A 27,424-nucleotide genomic window follows, 5' to 3' on the forward strand; every position below is an offset into this window, starting at 1 on the left:
CTATTATAAATGCACATTCGGGGCTGACATCAGCGGCGAGCGGCGGGCGAGCGCCGACGAGCGGTCCCTGCGCGCTGCCCGCCCGGAGCGCGGCCCCAGGCTCCTGCGAACTGCCCGCGGGGCGCGGGGAGCGGCGAGCGCGCCCAGAGCTGCCCGCGCCGCGCCCGCCCGCTTCCCGCCGCCGCCTGGGGCCCGCGGTGGACCCGGGCCGCAGCCTCCGCACGCCGCGCCCGCGCCCCCGCTCCGCCCGGGAGTTTCTGCATGACTGTCACAAAGGTAAGCGCCGCTCGCCCGCCGCGCCCGGGACCCGCTGGCGCCTGCAGCCCCCGGCCTCGGCTGCTGGGGGCGCGGGGGTGTGGGCGTGGGGAGGGGGCACTGGTGCTGGGGAGGTGCGGCGCACGCCTCCTCTGCTCCCCCGGTCCCTCCAGTCGCTCTGGCCCCCAGGGACTGCGGAGGGAAGGGGGAGGATGCCGCTTTGGCAGCCGCAGTGGTTTGGACACCATCCCCCCCCCCAACCCTCACCGGCCCGCCCCGCGACTGCATTTTTAACCCTTATTTAGGATGCTGCATTTTTAACCCCTGGAGAGCAGTGTTGGGCAGCTGCTTAGTGTCTCCCGTTAGAGCGCGCCGGGGGGAGCGACGCTGGCAGGAGTGGGTATGGGAATGGGCTTGTCGCCCTGGGGAGACCATCCGATGGGCAAATCCACCCACCTGCCGGCCGCTGCTGCCGGTCCCGCGAACTCTGGCCCCACTCCGGAGCTACTCAGTGGAGAAGGCACTCCTCCAGCTCCAGGAGTTGCCGCCAGGGGTAGGACAGGTTCCCTGATGACCCTCTTGAAGATGCGGGGAGGGAATGTGACAGGGACCGGAGAGATGCGCGTTCTGACAGCCCCCATATTGGAGGAGAGTTCTGACTCTGCTACAGCGGCCCAGGTTTATTGGAGAGACTTTGGGGCCTCCCCATTATGGAAAGCAGACCAAGGTAGTTGTGGAAAGTGCCCAGCATCAGGAGACTAGAGGAGACCTGAGTTCACTCCCCCCTCTGTCCCAAACCCCATGGATGACCTTGGCTGGGCCCTTCTGCTCTGGGCCTCAGTTTCCTCTTGTGGAATATGAGGATGAAACTGTGGGTCCTGGGGGTGGTGACAGATTAGTTGAAGAACTAGTAAGAAGATCAGAGGTGTAAACCCAGACTTTTCAGAGGGCCCTGTCAGGGTAAGGAGCTCACAGCCTGGCCTTGGCCTTAGGATTGGCAATCCCTGCACCCAAGGCCAGATTCCAGCAGCTACCCACCTGGCTCTCAGGACTGGAGAACTGGAGGCCAGTGTGGAGAGGAGGTCAGAGCAGTGGACCAGATGGAGGGTCAGCTGTGGAGGTGATGGGAAGGGTTCTTCTGGCTCCTTCTGCTAAGCCAGAGGTTACCAGTGCCTCCAGGAGATCTGCCTGCCCAGAGACAGCTTGTCTGTCCAGGGTCTTTGGGCTCAGTGCCCAAACTGGGACTTAGAAACGTTGCTGGGGGTGGGGGAGATGTGCCTGGGGGCTAAGGATCTGCCTCAGTTTTGACTACTCCTGGCAGGGCTGCTGTGGACCACGGTGGGTAGGACGCTTCGTGTTTGGAAATGATGCAAATGCTGTTAGCCTGGGAAGGATTATTATCATTAAGGTTATTCATGTCAAAGACGCAAGCAGGCAGAGGCAGAAGAGTAATGGATGGGCCTGGATGAGAGAGAAAGCATATGAGATTTGTAATAATAGCACTGAAATTTGACTCATTGCCTTCCCTGCGTCTCTTTTATGTACATGAGCTCAGGCAGCCTTCCTTCCCAGGAGGCCTGCAAGGAAGGTGTGTTCAGCCCCCTTAGAAGTGGAAGAGGCTGAGGCCCAGAGAGGAAAAGGGACTTGCTTAAGTTCACACAGCAAGTAAGTAGCAAAGCTGGGGTTTGCCGTCAGCTCTGTCACAACCTATAGCCTGTGATCTTTGTCTTGCTCTGCACTGTTGAGTACATGGAGGCTGGGTTATGCCCATGAAAGGGGGTCACTACTCGGAGCCTCGGGCCCCCGGGGCATGGAGCCCACAAAAGTGGGTACTTGTCTGCTAAACTCAGTGGCAGGCCTAGCCTCTTGGATCTAGTGATTATTCACTGATGCCCTCCCCTTTCCCCACAGCCCCCACCAAACCCTCCTAGATGTTCTCCTGCCCTAACCAATGTGGCGTTAGTTTAAGCCAGCTCAGAGGATTAGATAAAATCCCCACCTTAACCCTAGCTTCTCTCCCCTTGCCAGCCCTTCACAGACCAGCAATGTTCATGTGGGGAGGCCTAGGAGAGCAAAAGAGACGCAGGAGAGGGCCTAGGGGCCCTCCTGCTGCCTGAAAGCCTGCCAGAAGAGGCTTCTCCAAGAGGTCTAGAAGAACCACAGTGCTCTGGGAGTCTGAAGGCTTTAGTCCTCAGTCAGCTACCAAAAGGCTGTGTGACCTTGGGCTAGTCACGGCCATCTCTAAGCCTCTGTTTTTTCCATCTGTGAGGTGAGCAGTTGGTTTCTTGGATGTCTTGGATCCCTTCTGTTGGGCGTTGGCACATCTGCAAGGAAGTGGGCTCTGATGGCGACAGGGGGAGCTCTCTCTTTTGGGGGGTTGGTCTAGTCACAAGACAGATAAGAAGAGGAACCCTCGAGGGGGTCTGAGAGGTGGAATCGCTGCTTACCAACTGGAGTGACAGGCAGGGGAGGACTAGGTTGGAGGGTGAGACCCCAGCCCTGGCTGCTCCTTAAGGCAAAGGTCGCCCCTTTCTGGGGAGCCCCGGCTGCCTGTCCCTTGAAGTCCTCTGGGCCAGGGGTAAGGCGTGGATTGGGAAGGAGGTCTCTTTAGCTCAGAGGGCCTGGAAAGTGGAAGAGAGGAAACTGATGACAAGCTGTTAGATCTTCAGGAGAACATCCTGAGTCTAGATGGGCCTCCAGTTTCCATCTACCGTCCCCCTCTCACACACACCCTGGCCCCCTTCCTTGTGAGGTACAGCTGCTAAGGTTGCCCATGAAGTCTGGGGAGCTTGGAGGAACCCCTATCCCAGATGGCACGAGAGATGAAGAGCCATGCAAGTCTCCGGAGTGGGACCTTCCAGGCTGATGGCATGATTGCTGGTTATGATGTTTTAAACTCTTATTTTATTGTGTGGAATTTCATAAGCTGTCTTAGGTTCTTTACACAATGATGAGGAGAAGGAAGATAAAAAGAAGGGATGCAGCCTGTCAGACCATAAACATCCCCAGGAGGTTAAGGGCCCTTCTCCTCCCAGGTTCAGTCCGGTATCAGTCCAGAGGGCAGGTGAGGGTGGAGGGAGAGAAGGCTGCTTTCCCAGTAATAGGATGATTTTATTCTTTGCCCTTTTCTGCCTGCTCTTTATACGTTTTCTGTCTCGATGCCGTTTCAGTCATGTACCAGACTGACTGTGCTTCTCTGGCCCTAAATATGTTTCTAAACTCCCATCAGCTAGAAAAACAGAAAAAAACACATTAAAATTGTGCATAGAGTACAAGTCAATAAGAAAGGTCTGCCTCTGTAATGCAGGACTTTGCAGACACCTTTTGCTGCCTTGAGGTCCTTTGGAGTGATTTCCTGGCTTTTGTCTGGCCGTGGTCAGAGCTGGGGCTTGTAGGTAAGGAAGGTGACTGGGCTTCCTTGTTCCTGTGTGTGGCTTGTCACACGAGATGCTGGGAGCTCAGCACTTTCCTGGTCCCCAAGGCCACCCCCGGGGAGTCGGCAGTCCAAGAACAGAGTACCCCAAACAGCCAGAATGCCTGCTGCACCTCAGAAGGTCTTAGGAGAAGGAGTGTGGGCAGACAGAATATTCTAGAGGCCAGCATCCCCCACTCTGAGCAGCCAGTTCCAGGTTCAGAAGTGACATCGCTGACCATGGCCAGGCCCCTCATTCTGCACGGCAGCCCTTTCTCTCCTGCCCTGTCCCAGCACAGCCTAGCTCACAGAGGGGAGCCCCTGGCTCCTGCTGGATGTGCTGGAACCAAGGACAGTGTGGTCTTGTCCAGGAAGCTACTAACAGACCTTCGTTTGGCCAGGTCGTGTGTCCTTAGGACCCCTGAAGAGCGACCTCAGAGAATAGGATGTTTGAGTCAAACCATCCAAATCTCTCCCCTGACAAATAATAGAACAGGGGCCCAGGGAACGAATCCTAAGTTGCCTAAAGTCACTCAGCGGGTTTGTGGCTGGAGGAGTCAGAACCTGAGGGCTCCTGATTCCTGGCTGCCGTGCGAGGGGGGCCTCAGGCAGCCTGTGCAGGGACAGGGGGTTTGGCCCCACTCCAGTGACCCCACTGCACCACCCCAGCCTGGACCTTTCGGGTCAGAATCTCCCTCTTCTCTTGAAAAAGCGTCTGGGGTCCCTTGTGACCTCCTGGGCCGGGACAAAGGAGAAGGAAGGGGTATGAAGCCTTCTGCTTCCAACTCCCAGACCAGGGTCTGGCCAGTCCAGAAGATGCTTGGACTCCCAGACATTCCACTTCCCAGCACCTGTCTCCTGTCTGGCTCTTACTGGGAGAAGAGAGGAGAGAGCAGGCCTGTGAGAGAGCCAGTTTGAGGGCAGAGATGTTCACCGTTCCCCACAGAGACCCAGCTCCCAGAAACCTGAAGCGGGAAGTTCTGCCTGCTCTGCCCTGTGTGCCCATCATACCTCCTCCCTTCCCTCAGTTCTTGCAGATACCCAGCATTCTCATGCAGAAGGTATGTGCTAGCGTTCACTGGTTCCTAGGGCCAGCACCCTGGGAGCTCCTAGTCTGGGCCAGGCTGTGTGTTAGGCATCAGGGTCACAGGACACCGAAGCCACGGCCCCTACTGTCCAGGACCTCTGAGGAGATGGATGAGGGAGTTGTGCCGAAGCACTGAGTTAGGATCTCAGGGTTCTGCGGGCACAAGCCAGGTCTGTCTCCTGCATACTGTTAGTGCTCAAAACCTCATCCTTTCTCCTTCCTCGCTGTCTCTCCCTCCAGAGCTCCCATGGGTTACTTTCTTCCCACCTGGGCCCCTTGGCCCTGTGTTCTCTGGCCCAGGGGTCATTGCCACCTTTGCCCCTATGATAGCACACAGAGGCATCTGGGAAGGACCGTGAGGAGCCCTGGGGCCCCCCAAAGCCCCACAGCGAGCCAGCCCTGTGGAATCGGCACAGACTTGAGCTTGGCGGGTTTGGGAGTGTGGACACTGGCTAAACCCACGGCCTGGCAGCATCCATCCCTGGCAGCTCAGAGATGGAGTGAGTTTTTCCATTTCTCTCCCGAGTTGGCCAGCCTGGAGCAGACATGGCCTCAGCCACCGCCGGCTCCTGGCACCGGGGCTGATTCTGATCTGGATACGCTAGCCACAGAATTTGTCTGGTGTCCAGGAGATGAGAGAATGTGCAAATTCCCTCTGCGCCCAGTCCCCCTCTCCGTCCCTCTTCTGATCAGCTAGTTCTGTTCCCCTTCCTCTCCTGGCCTGTGGACCCTGCAGGCTCAGGCTGGGCAGCCAGCATGGAGCAGAGCCCACTGGGCGAGGACAGATGCAAATCCAGTGGCTTCCGCATGAAAAGAAGCTGTTTTGAATGAGCCTCTCCTTTGTGGGCCTGGAGTGTGGGACCAGCTGCCTGGGAGGCATGGGGAGGGGGAGGGGAGGTTGCAACAACGAGGGAGGAGCTGTCACCCGCCCCTCCTTGCCCACTGCCTCCCCTCCCCCAAGAGGCCCCTAGAGGGACCTCCTAATTGGTTTCTGGCTGGCACCCCCCCTTCCAATTAATTAACACAGCAAGGGGAGGCACCCAGCTCTGGTCAGGACAGTCCCTTCTACAGAAAACAAACACGAATCCCTTGGAGGGTCCCAGGGCAGGGAGGGAGTCCCCTACTTACAGATGAATAAACAGAGTCTCCCGGTGAAAACATGGCCACACCCTAATCCCAGAGCTAATATGGGTCAGAGCCCGGTTGCACACCCAGATCTTCTGACATGGAGCCAGAACCTTCTCAATCCAATCGCTAATGGTCCACAGCCCGTGGACATGAATCACCGGGCTCTCAGGAATAAGTTATGAAGCCGCCATTGGGCACACAGGGTCGCACGGGCTCTGGGAGCTTGGTTCTGTTAGCAGACACTCCCATTTTCCAGAGGCGCAGTGAGGGTGAGTGACCTGCTCTGGGGCGCAGGTTTAGTGGATGGGGGAGTAGGTGGGGACCCGTCCCCCGGCCATCAGACCCCAGAGCACATGGGCATCTCATTTCCAGGACTCTCTTCTGCCCCCTACCCCCCAAGGCAGAGGGCTCTTGTCTGTGGGTCTGGGGTCCCGGCACCAAGGGGTGCTTGGCAAAGGCTGCTTGCCTCAGGGGACACCCATGGCTGTGTTCTGCTTAGGCTTCCGCTGTAACTGGGAGCCCTGTAAATCCTTTACGAAAAGAATGTAAGCTGAGTGAGTGAGGAGGAGGGCACCCTGCACGCGGTGTCTGAGGTCAGACAGGTTCTCTAAGGTAGGGCGACCAGCCCCGGAGGGTGAACAGTTACGACACCTCCATTTCCACAAAGCTACCTTTGCGTAGGGAACCGGGTCTGTGGTCCAGGCCTGCAGCCCTTTCCCACTTGAATGCGCAAATCCCCTCTCAGCCTGGGGTGGGCGGCCCTCTTGGGATGGCCCCTGATGACCAGGGCGGGTGCTGCTGGCTTAAGAATGCCAGCTTAGAGCCAGAGAGATGGCACTGTATCATTTACTTGCTGTTTGTTCTTGGGCAAGTTGCCTAACCTCTCTGAACATCGCTTTCCCCATCCATTAATTGGGATTGATAATAGTAGCACTTAAAAGGATTATTACAAAGATTAAACGAGCTGATCCGTGTGAAGCACTTACCACATGCCTGAGTGTTCGCTATTCACGTTGGGAAGACAGAAAATTAAACAAATGCTTACAATGAGCGTCCTGGGGCTCATGAAATGAGAAGTACCGAGGAACTCTGGGAATCACAGCAGAGGGCCTGACCTAGTCAGAGGGATGTGGAGGGGACTTTTAAGCTGATTCACGAAGGATGAGTGCAGACGGTAGCAGGTGGAAGGAGAGGAGCTGAGGAGAGGGTAGGAGGCAGAGGGAACAGCACAGGCAGAGGCCTGGAGTTAGAAGCCGTTCTGCAGGACATCCCCTGGCATGCAGGTGTCTGAGAGCTCGCATGTGTATTAGGTCACTGTATGCGCTGAGTGATTTTACGGGTCCTCCCCCACTTCAAGAATGAGGAAGCAGGCACAGAGAGGCCAAGTAAGCTGCAAAAAGTTGCCCAGCAGGCAGATTAGAGGCTGGTCCAAACCCAGGCTTCCTGACTCTGGCACTCTTCCTGCTCCTCCTCCTCCTCTCTGCGGCTTCCTGATCTCAGGAGGATGGCTTTTCCGTGGGCCACTTCTTAGACTCGACCTGGGCCAGTGGGGTATAAGGTATGATGTTCTGTTGTCCCTTACAGAGCCTCCCTGGGCTGTGTTTGGGAGGACAGGACCCTTCTTGGCTGGCAGGCAAGGGTCATTTATTTTTCCAAAGGGAAACTTTGCTCTGGCAGGGAAATTTCCATCTTATATTTTTACCGGACCCCGTTATAACCATCTGTAGTCTTTCCAATTATCTGGATCGGGCCTCAGTCTTTAAAATAAAATTGTAGGGCGCCTGCGTGGTTAAGCCTTCTGCTGAGGTCATGGATCCAGGGTCCTGGGGTGGAGCCCAAGTTGGGGACTCCCTCCTCAGCGGGGAGCCTGCTTCTCCCTCTTTCTCTGCTGCTTCTTCTGTTTGTACTATCTTTCTGTCAAATAAGTAAATAAAATCTTTAAAATAAAATAAAACTATAGGGATATATAGAGTGAACTTACTGGCCCGCGCGTGAGACCGAGGAGAACACCCATGCAGAATCCAGCTGCCCAGACAGAGGGATGTGGGGAGGCTCTCTCGGGGTGGGGAGGGGGCTGTTCACACTCAGCCCTCGGAAGGAGCCCCGTGCTCAGGGTTCAACTCCAGAGCTGTCTGAGGTCATCTGGTCCAGTCCTCTGCCTCTGTGGCACTCCACACTTTCTAGGAAGACGACTATGACTCCTAATCTGAATTTAGATCCACTTAATAATTGCTAGTTTCTTAGGAGGCCGATCCTTGCCTTTTACCAGGTGTGAGGTCCCCGCTTTCAGGAAGCTGGCCGGGAAATAAAGATCGCCAGCAGAAGGAGCTGACCTTTCTAGAGGGCGTCTATACCGGACTCACAAAAAGTGTTTCACATGTATTTCCTCATTCAGTCTTCATGTACCTTTACTGCTCCTCCTCTGCTCGGTGCAGAAACAGAGGCCCAGAGAGGGAAGGGAGGTCACTTACTAAGGTCACAAAGCTGGTGAGGGGCTGAGCCTGCCTTTCAGGCCTCTCTTGCCCCTCAGTCAGGCTGGTAGGAATGACTGAGACCTGTGGCCAGAGCGGGGGATGTCTGGAGGCAAAAAGACTCGGGCTTTACTCTTAACCTCTGCTCCTCCCTACATGACATTGGGCTCGTCTCCTCGATGTCTCTGAGCCTGTTTTCTCATCTGTGAAAAGGGAGTTAGTGCTCCACCTCACTAGGGCACTGGGATCTCTAGGGATCTCACACCCCTCCTGCCCCCTCCCACCACCAGTGTCCCTTGGCCTTGGGAGTTAGGCAGTCTGTCCAAGAGCTTCCCCCCTGCTGTGGTCGCGCCAGCAGCCCTCTTTCACACTGTGTTGGCAGAAGAGACCAGGTCATCTCTCCCAAACAGCCTCTGTCTGTTTGTATTCCGTCAGGCTGGTATGGGGCAGATGAAAAGTTGCTTTTCCCTCTTCCTGTTCTATTTCGGGTGTTTTAATATGCTTGGGACAAATAATCGGGCTAAGAATCAGATGTCCTGCTTTCGTTTGAAAAGTGAGACAAATAAAGCATCCAACCCTTGATCTGTATCGTCCTGGATCCCCGCAGGCCCCAGCGCCCTGTGGAAGGTGGGGGAAAGTTGGTCTCAAAGCCCAGCGTTGCCCAAGTCTCTGGGCAGAGAGACCGAGTCCCCTCTGGCAAATGACCTTGACCTTTGCTCCAGATACATCCTGGTGCCCCCAAGCTCAGACCTGCTTTTCCTTTGAGTGTATGGGAAGCTGTAGCCTCTGCTAGTTTGAGGGATTTGCAGCAAAACATTTTTTTTTTTTGAGAATGATTTCAGCGGCGTGATGATCTGGGATCTAGGGGAGTTTCCAGGACGTGAAACAGCTGATGGAAAAGGAAGGTGTTGGGGGAGGGGGACAAGGGGATTTTAATTCCTGTAGTTTGGGTGTAGCTTGGTGAAGAAAATGCTGTCCACGCCTGCCTTGCTGACCTCCCGGTAGAGATCACTTCGCAGGAATGCGTGGGGGAAATGTAGGATTCCGAAAAGTTTGGAATTCTGGGAAAGGGGATTTCTGTGTACCTGAGGGTCCATCTGATAACTTTTTAGTATCACCAGTGTGTTCTCTAAAGACCCCAGGGCTGCTTTCCTGCCATCGTCATTATAGCGTGTGAGAACAAACTCAGGTTGTTATGGATTGAGGCCATTTCAGGGCCCAAAATGTCCCGTTAAATTGGCCTTTTAGGGTCTGGATCCAAGATAATTCCCCCGTTCTCCAAGCTCCTGTCCTGCCCAGCCTCTACAACACCAGTCTTAGGTAAAGGCCCAATAAGTTACGCTGTTATGGGGATTGACCTTGATTCCTTGACTTGACTGTGAGCTCGCTGAGGCGGGTGATGATGTCTGATGTTTTGGGGTATCTTTCACAGTGCTCGTCAAAGGTGTGGTGTAGACTTTGGGGTAGCCGGTGTGAAGTGCAAGGTTGGGCGGGATGTCCGGGAAGCCGAAGCTCTTCCCTAAACATTGCTCCTGCTTGGGCTTAGTCCTTACTCCTGTACATCCGTGGACCGCTGGAGCTGGAAGGAACTCTAAATAGAGACGTAATGGGACCTCTGTTTTGCAAAGGAGAAAATCGAGACCCCAGAAAGTTTTCCTGAAGGGGGCACAAGCGGCGGAGCAGGAAGTGGGGCTCCCTTTGGTTGATGGCAGGCTCAGGCTGGGTGAATTTCAGTTCCATGGGTTTTTCTCCGCTTCTGGTAGAAATCAGGCCAAGGACTGATTCAGAGGTGGGTGGCGGGGGAAAGTTCTAGAAATGAGACTTGGAGAACTTCGCCTAGCTGGCAGGGAGCACCCGAACGGAGAGGCTCAGCCCCCCAGGTAATCAGCCAGGAGCACCACGCCTAGTCGTGGCCTTGGTCTGACAGAGGCAGGAGGAGTGCGTTCGGAGGCTGCTTCTTGGCCACGGGGCTGTGGTCCCCGAGATCTGGCAGCCAGGTACCCTGTGTACCAGGCTGCCACTCTGGCCGCCGCAGAGGCCCACGAACCCCACTCTCCCTCCTGGAAGCCAGCCCTCCTGGCATGTTGGGCTGCAGCCAATCTTTTCCTCCTTTGTTTCTCTGAAACCATTAGAAGGGCCTCTGGGTTGGGAGCCTGGGTTGCTAAGAGCTTTCCTCTGGCCAGACCTTATCAGGGCTTGAGAAGTCTCCCGGCAAAGGCAAAGTTTTCCCTGGAACTCTGGTTTGGAGGGAAGGAAGGAGGGAGGGACAGAGAGAAGGAGAGAGGAAGAGAGGGAGAGTGGGTGGCGGGAAGGGGGCTGCTCAGGAGCCGCAAACAAAGCCACCCCTTTGCTGCCCCCCCCCGGGGAACCAGTGGACCTTTGCTTTTGAAGAGCAGCAGGATTGATGCTCTCCCCCAAGCCTGCCCCCCATGCCACGTGTGTCACATCTAGGATGTACCCCACGACTCAAGCATCACCCCAGCCTCAGAGAGGGCGGCAGTAGCCCTGGGCACCACCGTTGGGGAGGGCGAACCCGGACCTGCCCCAGGGTGTCTGGCTGCACCATCCGCGTGGGCCCGCTGGCCTGACATGGGGGCCGATCGTGCTGTGTGATTGCTTTTTTCAAGATCACCCTCCCAGCTCCGTACCCAGGATTCTGTTCCTCTGGGCCTTTTAGATGTTATTAAAATATAAATTCCCCCAAGAGGGGTAATACCTGACTTAGGCAGCTGTCACCCACTGGACCCCGCCTGCAGATGGCAAGACCCGAGAATAATTCAGCTTTACTTGGGAGAGGATCCTGAGGAGGAAAGTGAGGCAGGAGTGAGGGAGCGGGGAGCCAGAGTTGCCAGGGGAGTGGGGGCAGTGAGGACTGCCGTGGTTCTGTGTACCTCTCCACCCCAGCTGCCTTGCTCTCCCGACCACTGACCAACCCCGCTTCCTTGCCCCTAAATAAAATGAGGTGCTAGATAAATTCGAAAAGCATTTGCTGAGCCCTTGTGGGCCAGGCCCGAAGCACGTGGCACCAAGCATGAAGGGGTGCACCCAGACCATCCTCTCATCAGGGAAACCCCCAACCAGTGGCAGAGACGGGCTGCCCAGATGGACACGTGCTGCAGGGATGCGGCAAAGGGAGGCGGGTGAGCAGCAGTGCGGGAGGGCAGGGATGTGTGCACCGAGGGCTGAAGCCATGGGGATGGACACGGGAGGCCAGGCAAGTTCTCCGGAGGAAGAAATCGTAGCCCAGTCTCCAAGGCCGAGTCGGCAGAGGCGTATGAAGAGGAGGGAAGGGCATTCCGGGGAGATGGGGTGGCATGAACAAAGACATGGAAGGGGGACATGGGTTTGGCTTATTTGGGGAGAGTTGGGTGTGGCTGGGTGGAAAGGGTAGGTAAGGGGTGGTGAAACAAAGCTGGAGGGGCAGGCGGGAGTCAGGTGGGGTTTGGGCTGTACCCTATAGAGATGTCAGGTGCCCTGGCCAGGGTGTAACGGGAGGGACCTGATCCGACTTGCCCTTAGGTGGTCTTTTCCAGCCCGACCCTAGAGGCGGAGAATGAGTGGACGTTCCCAAAACCTAGGTGTAGCCAGATGGGGGCAAGGGGTTTGGGCCCCCAGCCCAGATCCTCTGCAGGTAGCTCCTGCAGGGCTGGGAGGGAGCGCTGCCTGTGTCCCTCTCCCCACCAAGGAGATACCCCTGGTGGGACCACACTATGTTACTGGCCTTTCCCATCTGCCTGGGGCTGCTGGAAGGGTTGGCTCTGGGAGTTGAGGAAACAGAAGGAGGGGGCAGAGGGCCATAAGTCTCCTGCTGGGAAGACACGATTCCAGCATGGAGAAAAGACCACTACAGGGGGCTTCTAGCAGCTCTCACCTAAAGCGCAGCTCAGATGCTGTGTGACGTTGGGTTATTCACCCTCCCAACTCTGGTTGGGACTCAGTTTCCCCAGCTAGATGACATCCCCTGGTCCAAGGCTGGGTGCAGGAGGGAGCTCATGGATGTACTTACTTCCTGTTGCTGTCCAGCCTCAGGCCCTGGCCCATCTTCCTCCCTCTGAGCCACGTCCACTAGTGCATGCACACATGTGCGTGCACACATACTCCAGACTGTCAAGGTCGTGAACAGCTAACAAAACTCGGGCATTGATGGGGCGCCTGGGTAGCTCAGCCGTTTACCGTCTACCTTCTGCTCAGGTCATAATCCCAGGGTCCTGGAATCGAGCCCCACATTGGGCTCCCTGCTCCCTCTCCCTCTGCTGCTTCCCCTGCTTGTGCTCTCTCTCTCAAATAAATAAATAAAATCTTAAAAAAAAAAAAAAAAGCCAAAAAGCTTGGGGGTTGAGGATCAGAGTTCGAGTCCTGACTCTGCCACAGCTGGCCCTGTGACTTTGAGCAAGTTGCTCAGCCGGTTGGAAACTTTGTGCTTATTCCCTGTCATTTGGTGTAAACATCAGCCCCTCCCATGCCAGGGAATTCTATGGGTCAGCCTTCTCCACATCTTTTCCTATACCCCACTTGTGCTGATACTGCCTTGCTCAGCCCGAGAGCCCTTCTTCGATGAAAATTCTGTCCACTCTTTATTGGTGACCTGGGGTGGGGTGGGGTGTAGTATTCACTAGGAGAGGGCACAAAAGAACCTTCTGGAGTGATGGCCGTCAGGTGAACGTATGCATGGGTAAACATTTTTCAAGCTGAACACTTAAAGTTTGTGCACTATGGGCATGCTGGATATATTTTAATATATTTATGTTAAAATATGAATATTTTATTTTCTTAGACAAAATAATTATTGACTTATTGTATTTACTTGTTAATAATATGATATTAATATTTAACATATTTATATTTGATTTTTAAAGCAAGTGGAAAAAGGATCCTTCTCGACTTTCTGGTGTAAGCTTCATCTCTCTCCATCCGCTCATATGTTCATTCCCACTACAAATATTTGTGCTCCAGGCGGCCCAGGTGTGCAGGGGTGCGTGCACTACCACGGGGGCTCAGGGGTACAAGAAACTTTGGTGTCCCCATGTTGTCAGGAGCAGTGGTTCTCCAGGCTTGGCTACACATCCCCTGGGGACATTTAAATGCTTGCTCCCAGGGCCGGCTTTGCAGGATTATATGACCTGTGGGACACTTGGTTTAGTGTTCTGCTGATACTGTCTTGAAACCCTGTATTCTTTTTGATCAAGGGCCCCTACAAATGATGTCGTTGGTCCTTTCTCCCCTCCCCACTCCACCCCCACCTTTGCCCAGAACAGTAGAATCAAAATCTCTGGGAGGTAGGGCACAGGCATGAAGATGTCTTTACAGCTGAATTTCCTTCTGGAGTAATGTCCAGGGGCAGCCCTTATCCTCAGACAGCTGGCTGAAACGGAAGCTGGCACCTGACTCTCTAGATGCTTGTAACTGAGTTGGAACGCTAAGACCTCACACGTGAGGGTGTCCCAGGAGCAGTTTCTAGGTGGCTGCAGGGACAGTGATCCAGGAGGAGGGGGAGGCCAGGGGGATCATTGCGGTGAGGGGGGGCGTGGGGAATGGTCAAGGAAGGCTTCAAGGAGGCGGTGTCTCACTCACCATCCTGCAAATGGTGAGAGCAAAGAACCGAGAGATTAGAAGAGGCAAAGGCAGGTAGCAATAAGGAAAGGGAAGGACTCGTCTAGGGGAAGGGGTGGGATTGGGAAGCACAGGAAATGACAGTCTGAGAAGTCAGAATCCTGGCGGCAAAGGGGAGCTGCTGAATGTTCCCTGCCCAAGAATAATGTGCTCCATGAACGACTGAAGGAATAAACAAAAGGAGGGTATGGGGGAGCCCTAGGGGGACTGGCCCACTAAATGGCCATGGTCTCCAGCCAGAGCTCTAGTCCACCTGTGCCTGGAGGCTCTGTACCCTTGCCCCGCAGGTGGTGCCTGTCTGAGCAGGAACCTCAGGTCCCCTGCACTGTGGTCTCGGGCAGTAGCGATTAAAGTGTCCCCAAGAACAACAGATGCTGAACAGACTATGTTCTCCCATTTCTAGGGACAGCAAGTGGTAGGTGGGTGGGTGGGGGGATGCTTCTGGTAAAAAAACAAAAAACAAAAATCGGGTCTATATTCTCCCGCTCCCAGCAGGTTCCCCAACCCAGGTGAGCACCCTGTGCAGGAAGGAGGCTGTCCCTGCCATCCTGTATTTCCCATGGCCTCTGGGAGACACTGCAGGGGTAGGAGGGGTGAGGGTCCTGCCTGAGTCGGAGGAGCCCCCATTTCTGAGTGACCAGAAGCAGACCAAATGCAGATCTGTTTGTTTCTCGCCTCCTGAAATATTTAACCAGGAAGATGAGAAAGGGGTTCTGTTTATTGAACGTATCCTCCAGGGAAGAAGCTGCAGGGAACGGGCTGCTTCCCGTGTCTGAGAGCCAATGAGCAGAGAAAGGAATTTCTTTGGGTTTGAAGCCAGACAGAGCCTGTGTGCTTGCAAAAGGAAGGGGGCGGGGATTTCTGGAGGGGACAGAAAGCCCTCTCAACCTCCTGCTTCTGGTCCCAAGAAGGCCATTCAGCACGTGCTTTCTTGGTGACTCCAAATAATAACAACTGAAATCTCAGCCTAATTTTTGTTCTGGGCTCTGCCTCTACCATGCTGTGTGACCTTGGGCAAGTTGCTTAACCTCTCTGGGTCTTTGTTTCCAGCTCCAAAAAGGGAGAGATATCAATCCAGTTATGTCTGTCTCTTGCCAGTATTTGGAGAGTCAGATGAGCTGTGGAATGGATAAGAAGGGGTGGACGGAGCATTTCACCCTGCGAAAGTCCCAGCTATGCAGTGCTCAAAGCCAGAGAACTGACAGGAGACAGGATTGAAGGGCCAGCCCAGCCGGCAGCATCAGCTGTGGCCTGTGGGATCAGGCCAGGGGGAATGCTCCCAGGACCAAGGCCCACCCTGGGACCCCTTCCCTCCTTCCTCCTCCAGCTGAGTCCCACACATGTGTCCCTGAGAATTCTGGCAGGATTTCCTCCCAGGAAGGGGACATGGCTGTCCGGTTTCTATCCCCTGGGAGCTGCAGGCACCAAGGAGCCAGGCTGCACTTCCCCTGACCATGGGACTGGCCTTGTCTTCAGACGTGAAATTCTGCAGCTCTGTGCCCGGGTTCTGGCAGGCCCTAGGTCATCTGCTGTGCACACTCCAGGGGCCAGCAGCCCTGTCCCCAGTTTGGCCCCTGGGGCAGGGCTTCCAAGGCTTCTCCCAGGGCTAGGGTTCTCTTCCCAGCTTCATCACTGGCTTGCTTTTCCTGTATCTCATGGGGGACCTTATAAGAAGTCATAGTCAATAACAACATTAGGATTAGAACAGATCAGGACAATCTGAATTAGAATACGAAAGACCGTCCAGGTGACAGCCCACTCAGGGGACTGGCCCTGGAGGCTTGGGAGACAGGACAGAACAGAAATGTCAGGGGATGGTAAACGCCATTAAGAAAAATGCTTTAGGGTCAGGGGCGGAGCTGTGCGGGGTGGGGAGCTATTGTGAATAGGGTGGCTCTGAAAGGGGATGTGGAGACCCAGAGTGGAATGAGGGGAGGGATGGAGCCCCAGGGAATCTGGGAAGAACTTTCTGGCCAAAAGCAGTAAGCTCAAGGCTCTGAGGAGAAGGCCGCCTGTAGCTGAGCTGCGGACAGAGGCCCTAGTCCGGGGCATGGTGAAGGGAGAGGGTCAGAAGGAGGCTGAGGCTGGGTCTGGATCACACTGAGTCCTCCTCCTCCTGCAGGGTGCCTCCTGCTCAGTAATGTTTGTTGACTGACTGCTTGAGAATGACCGCTTAGGGAAGGCAGGAAAGGAGGCGGGAAAGGCTGGAGGTCTGGAGCCCAGCAGCCCCGTTGAGCTGATGAGGGTCTAAGCTAGGGCAGAGGCAGTGGCCCGGGGAAGAGGACTCTTCAGGCTTGGTGACTGGGTGGGAGGAGGGGGAGATGGCCGTCAACTCTTCTCGGAGCTGCTCAGAGGAGGACTGTCTCCACGCATCCATGGGACATGACCACGGGGGCTCACACCCTCCCCTGACATGACTGGTCACCCGAGCTAGCCCTGCCCCTGGCCTGGGGCCAGTGAAGCAAAACCAGAACCTCGCATCCCTCTTGGCCTCTTGAGGATGCTCCAAACTGGGCTGCGGCCTCCCGCAGGACCCTCTGGGCTCGCGCAAAGTCCTCAGGGCCAGCCTCCCCTGCCCGCCTCACCTCGCGTCCAACCTCATTAGTATTTTGAGCAGAAGCATATTTATTTTTTCCTGCGGGGAATTGGTGCCCTGCTCATTTCAAATGGAGGAAAACCAAAGAGCAATTAAGAGGCTCAGCCGTCTCAGGTCAAGGAGAAGGGAGGAGGAAAGTGAGGCAGCTGCCTTGTGGGCTGCTGTGCTCTGCTCCGGGTTGGCCAGGGCTGGGGAGGGAAGGAGGGAGGTGCTATAGAATTTGAATTCACTGTAACAAAATACTAATGATCAATGTTTACTTGGTTCTGAGCATGTTCCAGACTATGCTAGTTGCTCTATGTCCTCTCATTAACATTCTTTCAACAGCCTGTGAGATGGAGGGGTGGGGCGGGGGTTGGCACGGGCTGCTGTTATGTCCATTTTATGGATGAGAAAACTGAGGCTTGGAGAGTTGCGTGTCCCAGCCCACACAGCTGCTAAGCTGATGGAGCCAGCGTTCTACCCATCCCTGAAGCACTGGCCCTTTAGCTGGTTGCCATTTTGTCCCTCAAAAATAGTATATTTAACCCACAGCTTCTCCCTGATTTCTGTTTCCCTCCCATCAAGGGGGGGAAAAAGGACCAAACGAACAAAAAGATCTCAGTTGTGGCGCCAATCTTGCCCCACTCCCAGAGGCCTCCAGTTACACCCACTGCTCTGGGTGGGCCTGGGGGGGTGGGCAGCAGACCTGTGGGGGGGGGTGCTGATGCGCCAGGGGCCCTGAGCCGGGGAGGGCTGGAGAGGAAACAGGACATGGGGATGACGTTTTGGAGGTGGAAGCGGGTACAACTGGAAGTCAGTAGGGCACTGGGGATCCTGGGAGGGGCCATCTCCCATCAGTGGCCATATCCCCGATCCATCCCCCTCAGCCAGACCATCTACATATTCCACAGACTGGGCTGAGAGCATTTTCAGTTTCAGAAAATAAGATCCCCCAGAGGCTGAAGCTGAGGAGGAAAGGGACGACAGCAAGCTGGAATTGGGGTGTCCTGGCTCCCTGGAACGAGCTGAGTCCCTGGCCAGAGAGAGCAATGGGGGAGGGGGCTGGGAGGGAGGGAGGGAGAGAGAACAAACAGGAAGTTTTACCATCTCTGCTTCTCTATCTTGCTGGATCAGTGATTTTGCTAATAGCAACCTCCTGGTAAAAAATTGATCCAATTTTCTCAGGGTAAGAGGCCTGATTTTTTTTTTTTTTTAAAGCCTGGACCTTAGAGAAGCCAGGCGGATGCAAGTCCCTGGCAAGCGTCCCTTCTTGGAGCCCACCAGGCCCGGGGGCCTTTCTGCCTTTTCTCCCCAACTCCTGCTGCAGACCCTATCCCTCCCACTCCCTTCCCCTCTCGATGCTGGGCTCCCCGCTGGGCTCCCAGGGGCTCATCTGTCACCTGGTCTATGTCTAGAATGCTGGGGTTTTATGTAGGAGCCTTGCTGGGAGCAAGCTCCCATTCTGCCTAGAACTTCTGGAAGCCTTGGAAGGGTGACGCTGTTTGAGGGATGCTGGGAGTTGGGTGCTAGGGGGACGGAAGCTGTGGCGGCCCTGCTCTGAGCCTGTTCTGGCTTTAGGCCTAAGCTGGCCTGGGCTTCCCCAGATGAGGGCATGGGGGAAGGAGGAAAGTTCTACCAGCCTGTGCTCCTGGAGTCCGTTGTCTACCTGAGTGGCAGGATTCTTTGGCTTCCCACCACCCAGGCTGCTTAGCTGGGTGTTCAAAGCCTTCCCTCTCTGACCACGTTGCGCTCCTTGGCTCCTGCCCAGACCCTGCCCCTAGCCACATTGGTGTGCTTGCTGCCCCCAAATTTAGCTCGTGCTTTTCTGCTCCTGTACTCCAAAGGCCTCCTGATCCCCAATTTCAAGGCCCAGCCAAAATGCCACCTCCTCCAGGGAGGCTTCTCTGATCTCTCCTCAACCCCAAACTGTCCTTCTCCTGTCACTGCTGTGCTGAGACCCCCTACCTTCTCCGCCAGAGGGCGAGCCCCATGTCCTGAGTGGGAGGGAGTACGCGATGCCTCGGATCCCATGACGCGTTTCTCGTGCCTGGCCCCGGACATGTTCGAGTGGAGATTTTTGAATGACATTTTTGTATTGTGCATGGAGAGGACTCTATTCTGTGCGTGTGAGACTTCAACCACGTGAGATGCATTTGTTGGCGAACCTATTAAAGGGCGCAGAATAAAGCTTCCCAACCCTCACCTCAGAAGGGCCTGGGACAGATAGAGGGAGCTTATTCTTCTTTCTCCCATCCCCCCAGCACTGTTATCAGCTGTGCTGCCCTTGAAGAATTCTAAAGGGGGGAAGTGCTCCCCAGGGCCTCCCAGACCTCCTGCCCAAGAAAGGCGGTGGCCTGGTGACCTCCTAAGAGCAGGCGTGCTACCCTGGGGGCTCTGCCGTCCCCTGGGAGACTGCCATATGCTTTCCGGATGTCCGGGTCTCATTATGCTCCAACTCAAAAATTCATCTTGTCTAATTGTGCTCCAGGCCGGAGTGAATTCAGGAACTCTTACTCAGGCTCTGTGGGCTGGAAGTTTCCATGGCAACAAGGGATGCGTGGTAATGAGCTGCGTCCTTGGAGACGCAGCCCTTGGCTAGGGGGTCTCTGCCTGTCCCTCCATGTAGACTGTCCCTGCTGCTTGGTGGAGGCCCTCTCCAACCCGGGACCAGGGGCTGGGGAGCAAGGATGGAGGCAACCTCTGCAGACCCCTGGGATGGGTCCACAATTCCCCTCACCCATGGCACAGGGATAAAAGGCACTCAGATGATTTCAATCTCAGCCTCATTGCAGGTCAGGGGGTTGTCCTTGTCCCACAATCAAATAAACACCTCTTCATCTAAAACATATGAATGTACCCCAAATTCCACTGCTTTGACTGTCATCTGTTTTGCAAACTTTCTAAAATGTAGAAGTGGCACTCCTCCTTGAAGGCCTGACTGAAAGGCCACCTCCTCCAGGAAGCCTTCCTGGAACTTGTCTCTCTGCCAGCCCCCTTTGCCACTGTGCTTGGTCTGCCCCTCATGCATATTTTTCAGCCCAGTTGCCCAGGAGTGGACTTGGCCCAGTATACATCAGGTTCGCTTCATACCAGGTGACGAGGTCCTCTAACATAGGTAACCCTCTGCTTTCCTCTCTGGAACTTCAGATATGGTGCCCCCAGAGGGCTTAGACAGAAAAAGGCGTCTTTGCTAGCAGCCTCTCTCTGCCCTCAGTCCCACCCTAGGTTTCTCTGTTGATGTGGCCCCCAGGGCCTTTGGAGACCTCGCCTTCCATGACTGCAGGTGACAGTCAGGCGACAGCCCTATGCCTTTCCCTCCTGAGGAGGGAGGGACACCCAGGCCTTTGGGGAAAGAGTGGGAATGAAAAGGAGACTAGAAGAAATGAAGATAGCGAGCGGGGGACAGCCTGGCCCAGCGCCCAGCCTCCTAGCTGGTGGGCCCTTCTGTGCCTGGTCCCCTACAGGGGAAGATTAGTGTGGGAGGAGGGCTGTGGCTGGGCGGGGGGTGCAAACCCAGCAATTTCTCCACAACCACTGCACTTCCTTCTCCTCTGTCCTGCTGACTCTCAGTTTCCAGAAATGACCTGGAGACAGAGGAATGAGAGGGGAGGAGGCTGCCTGTCCGACTTTTAATCAAAAGGACTAGGACACTTTCCAGCCAGCCTCTCGGGCACTGGCAATCTGTGATGTGTGTCTCCCTCGAGGGATGGGGTGGTGGGCAAGTTTCTGGGGGTGCAAATAGTGACAGGAGTAGAGATTTGGAAATCCACCCAGAAAGTAGAGTCTTCTGCTTGCCTCTCCGTACCCACTCCCCTTAAGGCTGCAAACTGTCCTTGAGCACCTGCTGGGTGCCAAGCCCCGGGCCCTAGGGATGCAGTGATGGATGAGGGGCGTCCCTGGCCTCCAGGGCTGCGGGGAGAGTGGTGGGTCCCGCCTGTTGCTGGGCCTTCCTTCAGCCAACATTCCCTGAGCGCTGCCTGTGAGCTGTGCCTTTTGGTGAGTCCTGAGGGTAAAGCAGCAAACGTGGCAGCTGACAGTCAAGGGCAGGAGGGGGGTGAGAAGGGCAGGGTCTCACCCTCACAGCACGGGGTGAAGCATGTAGGCTGAGGGAAGCAGAGGAGCCCAGAGGAGTAGGAGCCGCTAACACAGTTATAGGAGATTGGAAGGCTGCCTTGAGGAAATGGTTCTGGAGCAGAGAACTCCAAAAAGGAGGAGGATTTGGCCCAGTGATCACTGGGCAACAGGATCAAGAGAGAGGAAATCAGCACGTGCAAAGGCCCGGAGAAGAGAAGCAGAGGCCCCTCGGAACAGGAAGAAACTGAGTGCATCCGGGGCCTAGATGAGCCATGCTGGGGGCCCAGGCCACAGAGGACCACCATAATCCAGTTCGCAAGGACCACGGACTTGATCTTGAGGGCGGAGGAGGGGACAATTTACTGGCTTTACGCAGGGGAATGACATCAGATTTAGGTTTAAAAGGGCCACTCGGGGGTGTATTCCTTTATGATTAAAAATAAATAAAGATCCCCAGTTTTTCATGTCAGGTCACCCTCAGTGCTGTGAAGGGAAACCAGGGAGAGGCCAGGCGGGAATCTCAGTGACGGGTGTGTGGCCCACAGTAGGCTCTGACTCGGGACGCACACACACTTTGCCTACCTGGTTTCATACAGACATTCCAGGCCACTCAAGAGAGAGATGAGCATAAGGACTCTCACTGCCCTGTGTCATATGTGCCTCTACCTTCTGCCTGTCCCCATCTGTCCCAAGTTAAACAGGATCCAGCCGTCATCTCCATGGTCCCCGGGGCTCTTACTGCCCCGGTTGGTGGGGGTCCCGTGGTTTGCCTGCTCTAGGGTGTCTCCTTTTATTATTGCCCTTGGTGGGGGAAGGACGGTAGCTGTGGGTTTCACAGCTTCTCCAGTTCAGCTAAGGGAGGTTCAGTGAGATAAGCAACGCCCACCTTCTTCCTCCTCAACAACACAAAGAAGCCATTCCTTTCTGTTTTCTAGTGGGAATATTTCACCAAAGCAGACTTGTTTCTTGGGCGAGGAGGGCCTGCCTAAGCAAATCTTGCGTACACACAGTTATTTCTCTTGTTGGGATGTGTGTAATTTTATTTTCAGGGAAGGGACACGGAGCTTGGCAGTCTCTTGCTTAGAAACAGCCGGCCCGTTGGATTAACACCCGTTTCCCTTGAGCCGGAAGGTGCTGGAGAGCCCCCTGCCCAGTGTGGGTTTGGGATGGGAGGTGACAGATGTCAGGTGGCTGGGGCTGAGGGGGAGAGGAGATAGGTTGGTGGCTTTCGGAGGCAGAACTGCCTCTCTGTCTTGGGCACCGGTGCCCCCATCAAAGTCCCAGGGCCAACAAGTGTCCAGCTTCTAGCAGGTGTTGGGATACTAAACTAGCTGCCCGGTGGCTGAGTGACTGACTCAAGGAATGAATGAGTTGAATGAATGAATGGGAAGATAGCGCAGAGCAGTGACTGTTGGCCTGGAACCTCCTGATAATCATAAAGTAGTTACACAAAGGCATGATTGAGGAGGAAGCTAATGGGAGGCGGGACTGAATGAGCCACGGGGATGGGGCAGGGTCCCCTGGATGTCAGCATTCTGCGTCTCTCTGAGCACATCCAGGGGCCCGTAATGTATCGAAGGGATTATCCCCCACCTCCCCCCATTCACATGTGGAAACCCTAACCCCCGGTGGGACTGTGTTTGGAGATGGGACCTTCAAGGAAATGCTTAAGGTTGAAGCGGGTGAGAAGGGTGGGGCCCTAATCCTGTAGGACTGCTGTTCTATGGGAAGGAGGGAGTGTGCGGCGCCCAGAGGAAAAGCTGTGTGAGCCCACCAGGTCAACCAGACTCCAACCTCCAGAGCCAGCTGGCCTGTGGCCCTCTGTTTCGGCATTGTTAGCCAGTGAGCATGCACGGGGATGCGGGAACTCAGGTGGGAGGTCAAGGTGGATAGAACATGGGGGGAGGAATTCCGAAGGGCCCCTGGTCTTCTTCGGGGGCTCATAGGAGAACATGCACACTCTGGACCTTCAGGACAAGGGGCCGGGCTGTGAGGTCAGACTGCTGGGGTCCACATCCTGGCCCCTCCCATCCTCCAGCTGGGACGTCCTGGACAGGTTTTAGCTCTCAGTTTTCCCATCTGTAAATGGGGATAGTAACCATGGTCGCTACAGTTAACCCCTTGTTGTACAAGTAGCATTGTGAGCGTGGAGTTTTTTATGTACTGAAGCAGTGAGCACTGAGCCTGGCGCATAGTGAATCCCCCGCAAACACAGCTGTGCCCTTCATCCTCACTGAGTCTGCTTGTCAGTGATGTCATTCAGGTGTCCTCACATGTCACACGCATGCCAGGGGCTCCAGCCGTTGTTCAGAACGTGCTGGGACCTACTTGGGAGCAGCTTTCAGGACCAGCTTCTAAGGGTGTCCAGCCTCTCCCTACTTCCCCCTGCAAACCGTCTTCCCCACCTTGGAAGGAGCAAGCTTGTGTCTGAATGACTCTGACTGTGGCTAAGGAGAGGAACCCTATTAATGAGGGCAAAGATATGCCCTCACTGAAGCTATTCCTAGCCAGTCCTAAGCAGGATTTCACTCCAAGAATTTAAAAAGTGATTTTTGTTTGTTTCTTTCTTTAAAAAAAAAAAAAAGTGATTTGCTCTCAATGTTGTGGTTAGAATATGTGCCTGTCCTTCCCAGGGGGGTACTCCAGCAAGGCCAACCCTCTCTGTGTGTATAAGCCTTGACTTAAAAGCACCATATCATTTCTCTGTAAATTCAGGGAATTTCTTGTGCTAGCATTCCGAAATCAGAGGTCCCGAGAACCTACACAAAAGTGGGATTGTAGGTGTTTTTGTTCTGTTTGGTTATACATCTCTGTTTGTACAGTATATTTATTTATTTATTTTAAGATTTTCTTTGAGAGAGAGCATGAGAGAGAATGAGAGCAGAAGCAGGGAGAAAGAGTAGAGGGAGAAGCAGAGTCCTCACCGAGCAGGGAGCCAGATGCGGGACTCGAACCCAGGACCCTAGGATTATGACCTGAGCCGAAGGCAGATGCTTAACCAACTGAGCCACCCAGGCACCCTATACTGTATATTTATTATTTTGACAGTTCGGAGAAAATTAAACAAGCTTTTAAGAAGTCCTCTGAAAAAGAGAGAAACTCCAGACTTAGAGCTGCCCCCAGCTGTCCTAAGTCCTGTGGCACTGTCCTCCAGCGCTGTAGAAGCCATTATCAAAGGCACATAAAAGTAAAGGAGTGTCAGCCTTTTGAAAAGCAGTTTGGCAACATGCATCACAAGCCATAAAAATGTCCATATCCTGTGACCTAGTAATCCCACTTCTGGGAACCCGTCCAAAAGAAATAATCCCAAGGCAGGGAAAGGCTCTATGCATCAGAGTGCTCATCATGGCATTATTTATAACAACAAAAGATTGGAAGCAAAATAAAGGCTTCGCAATATGAGACTGGCTAAGTAAATTAGGCAGCACTTACTCAATAGAACATTTTGCAGCCGTTAAAAATTAGAATATCAAAATGATACAGCAATGTGGAATAAGTTCATGCGAAGCGAAAAAGGAAGGATACAGGGTTTTTCTGCACACCGTGATTATCGCTGTGGAAAACCAAAGAGAGGAAGAGTGGACTGGACCTAGAGGTGGACAGGGGAGAAGGGGGGTGGAGGGGTTCAGAGATGCTCTGAGGTTTGTGGGCTGATCTGCTGGGTGGACGGAAGTTCCTGGTACTGGGAGTCACGGTGGCAGAAGAGGAGCAGAGAGAGGTGGGGAGAAGATCCATAGTTTGTCCCCACGTGTCGGGTTAAGCACACCTGGGAGTATCCGAATGGATGGGTCAGAAGCTCAGGAATGGGGCCCAGGCCCGGGGTAGAAGTTGCAGAGCCATCAGCTTGTCGCTGGTGTGTAATCCCGGAGTGTGGGTGACCTGAGGCAGGACAGCGGGTCTCACCCATGACAAGGTTAGCATCAGCGGAGGTCCCTCCTGGTAGGTGAATCAGAATCTCTGGGTGGGGTCCCACCAGCGTTTGTTCAGAGCTCCCAGGCAATCCAGGGGCAGGTCATCTGGGTCAAGGTGCAAGAAGACAGGCTGGGTTTGAACCTTGCTGAGACTGGGGACAGGAAAAGTCCCCAGAGGTGAGTGAGAAGGTGTGGCCAAAGGAAAGTCAAGGAGGGGAATGGTCATCGGTGCCAACTGCCATCCAGAGGTTGGCATGTGGAGGCCTTGGCCTCTGGATTGAGCTGTGCGGATGAGGCCCTTCCAGCACTGGGGTTCCTGGTTCTAGAACTGCCTTGAGGCCCTGCAGTACCCAGCACAGAGCCTAACACACAGGCGGCAGGCTGAGGCACCCACCCTGTGGAACAGAATAGAAGAGTTGTGGGTCAGTAACTTTCCTTAAAGGAAATATTTTCCATACCCCAAATTCTGGCACACAGTTTGCAGAACTTCTGAGCTGATTCTGGGTGGAAGAGGCCACGTAGAAAATGAAGATTGGGGGCGCCTGGGTGGCTCAGTGGGTTAAAGCCTCTGCCTTCGGCTCAGGTCATGATCCCAGGGTCCTGGGATCAAGTCCCATATCAGGCTCTCTGCTCAGTGGGGAGCCTGCTTCCCTTCCTCTCTATCTCTGCCTGCCTCTCTGCCTACTTGTGATCTCTGTCAAATAAATAAATAAAATCTTAAAAATAAATAAATAAATAAATAAAAAGAAAATGCAGATTGGGGCGCCTGGGTGGCTCAGTGGGTTTTAAGCCTCTGCCTTCAGCTCAGGTCATGATCCCAGGGTCCTGGGATGGAGTCCCGCATTGGGCTCCCTGCTTAGCCAGAAGCCTGCTTCTCCCTCTCCCACTTGCCTTGCGTAGGACTCTCTGCTCAGCAGGGAGCCTGCTTCCCCCTCTTTCTCTGCCTGCCTCTCTGCCTACTTGTGATCTCTCTCTCTGTGTCAAATAAATAAATAAAATCTTTAAAAAAAAAAAAAAAAGAGGGGTGCCTGGGTGGCTCGTGGGTTAAAGCCTCTGACTTCGGCTCAGGTCATGATCCCAGGGTCCTGGGATCGAGCCCCACATCTGGCTCTCTGCTCAGCAGGGACCCTGCTTCCCTTCTCTCTCTGCCTGCCTCTCTGCCTACTTGTGATCTCTGTCTGTCAAATAAATAAATAAAATCTTTATTAAAAAAAAAAAAGAAAGAAAGAAAAGAAAATGCAGGCTGGATGTAGGAACACCAACACGATGGGGATGTTTTGCTAGCTCACGGGTACAGAGGGCAGGCAGAATATTTGAAACTGGGACAGACAGAGAAATCAGGAGCATAATGCGGAGTTACATATCTCCCAGTATCTCTGGTTAGCCTCTGCTGGTTCCAGAAAAAGGGTGGTTTCTTAAGCAGAGAGGTAGGCACAGGAGACATTTTTGGGATCCCCTCAAGCTTCATGAACTGGGCGTGATTCAGAGCCGGGGAAAGAGTGTTCCCAAAATGCAGAGCACTACAAAAAGGGGCCTTCTCCCATGTTCTGAGTGTCTCCTGGCTTTCTCTCTGGCTTACCAGGGTAAAGACAGATACCGGGGTTTTTTTGGAGTCAAGGGAAGGGTTAACGAGCCTCATGGACTCTGTGGGTCAGGCTTTTTCAGACACAGCGCAGAGACAATAGCTCGTCTCTCTTCCACAACATCTAGGGTCCCAGCTAGGATAATGCAGAGGACAAGGGGTGACTTGAACATGTCAGGGGCTAGAATCATCTGGAAGTTTCTTCAGTCTCATATCTGGTGCCTGAACGAGGGTGACTTGACGGTGGGCCCATCTGGGGCTTGGGACTGGAGCATCTACACGGGCAGCTCTGTGTGGCTTGGGCTGCTTCATGACATGGCGGCCTTAGAGTTGTCCGATTTTTTTTTACCTCATGACTCGGGGCTTCAGAGGCACGTGCCCCAGCAAGCAACACAGAAGACTCATGGCCTTTTGTGACCTAGCCTCAGAACCACACAGTGTCACTTCCACACCTAGATTAAAGGGGAGGGGACATGGAAGCCATCTCAAAGTCCCCTCTAAGATGTGCTTCTCTGGCTTTCTCAAAGGTGAGTCTGACTAGATCTCCAGGAGCAGACACCACCCCGTGTTCATATCAGCAGCTTTCTTGAGACCCTCATGGTCCTTATCATCTTACAGTCAAAACTTGGGCGTGCACTTCATGAAGGGGAGTTCTGGGGACTGGGGGATCCCGGGGCTCGGCTGCAGCTTCTGCACAGCTCCATAGAGAGTTTTCTGGACTGAAAGGCTGCCTTGCTGAGTGGACTTACACCCCTGGGCTCCCACCAGACCTGGCAGCCTCCCCGGAGCCACCACAGGCCCAGAGCCAGAAGTTGGAGGCTCTCCTGTGTGATGTGGACTGCACAGTCCCCAGAGTGAGCAAACCAGGTTTGGCCTCCTATGGCTGGCTGTCACGGCCCGACCCAACACAGGTGGTCACAGTTTCCAGGCCTCCTGAGGAAAGGGCCAGCAAGGCAGGTCTCCCTCCCCATGCTCCGTTCCCCTGGTCAGGCCAGTGGGTGCAACCTGATCCTCCGGCTGGCCGGTTGGCTGGCAGGGAGCCTGGCCCTTTCCACCTTCGTGTGTGTGTGTGTGTGTGTGTGTGTGTGTGTGTGTGTGTGTGTGTTGGGGAGCATTTCTGTTTTTCAAGGATTTGGCTCTTTGTGCAGTGAAGTGATTTTTTTTTTAAAGAATGCTGTGAGGACCAAGGTCAGGGATATATCCTCCCTGTTCTTCCTAATTCCTTCTCTCCTAGAGAGCGACCACCCCCTGAACCAGAACCCTGAACCCTGAGCAGTTGGAGCCTCGAGGCTTCGTTCTCAGCCCCTCCCCTCCAG

At 54.5% G+C, this 27,424-nt stretch overlaps 1 protein-coding gene across 1 annotated transcript in view; it reads left to right on the forward strand.

The window, feature by feature from the left end:
- Positions 1-234: 234 nt before the first annotated feature.
- Positions 235-27,424, forward strand: part of LOC111153237 (coronin 2B) — a 125,193-nt gene continuing 98,003 nt past the window's right edge. The window contains exon 1 of the mRNA XM_022512141.1: positions 235-276. Within this exon, the coding sequence (XP_022367849.1) occupies positions 262-276 (15 nt within the window). The 5' untranslated portion in view covers positions 235-261. The remainder of the gene's footprint in view (positions 277-27,424) is intronic.

Source organism: Enhydra lutris, unplaced genomic scaffold (genome assembly GCF_002288905.1).
Source record: "Enhydra lutris kenyoni isolate GAN:26980312 unplaced genomic scaffold, ASM228890v2 scaffoldscaffold31, whole genome shotgun sequence".
Lineage (NCBI taxonomy): Eukaryota > Metazoa > Chordata > Mammalia > Carnivora > Mustelidae > Enhydra > Enhydra lutris.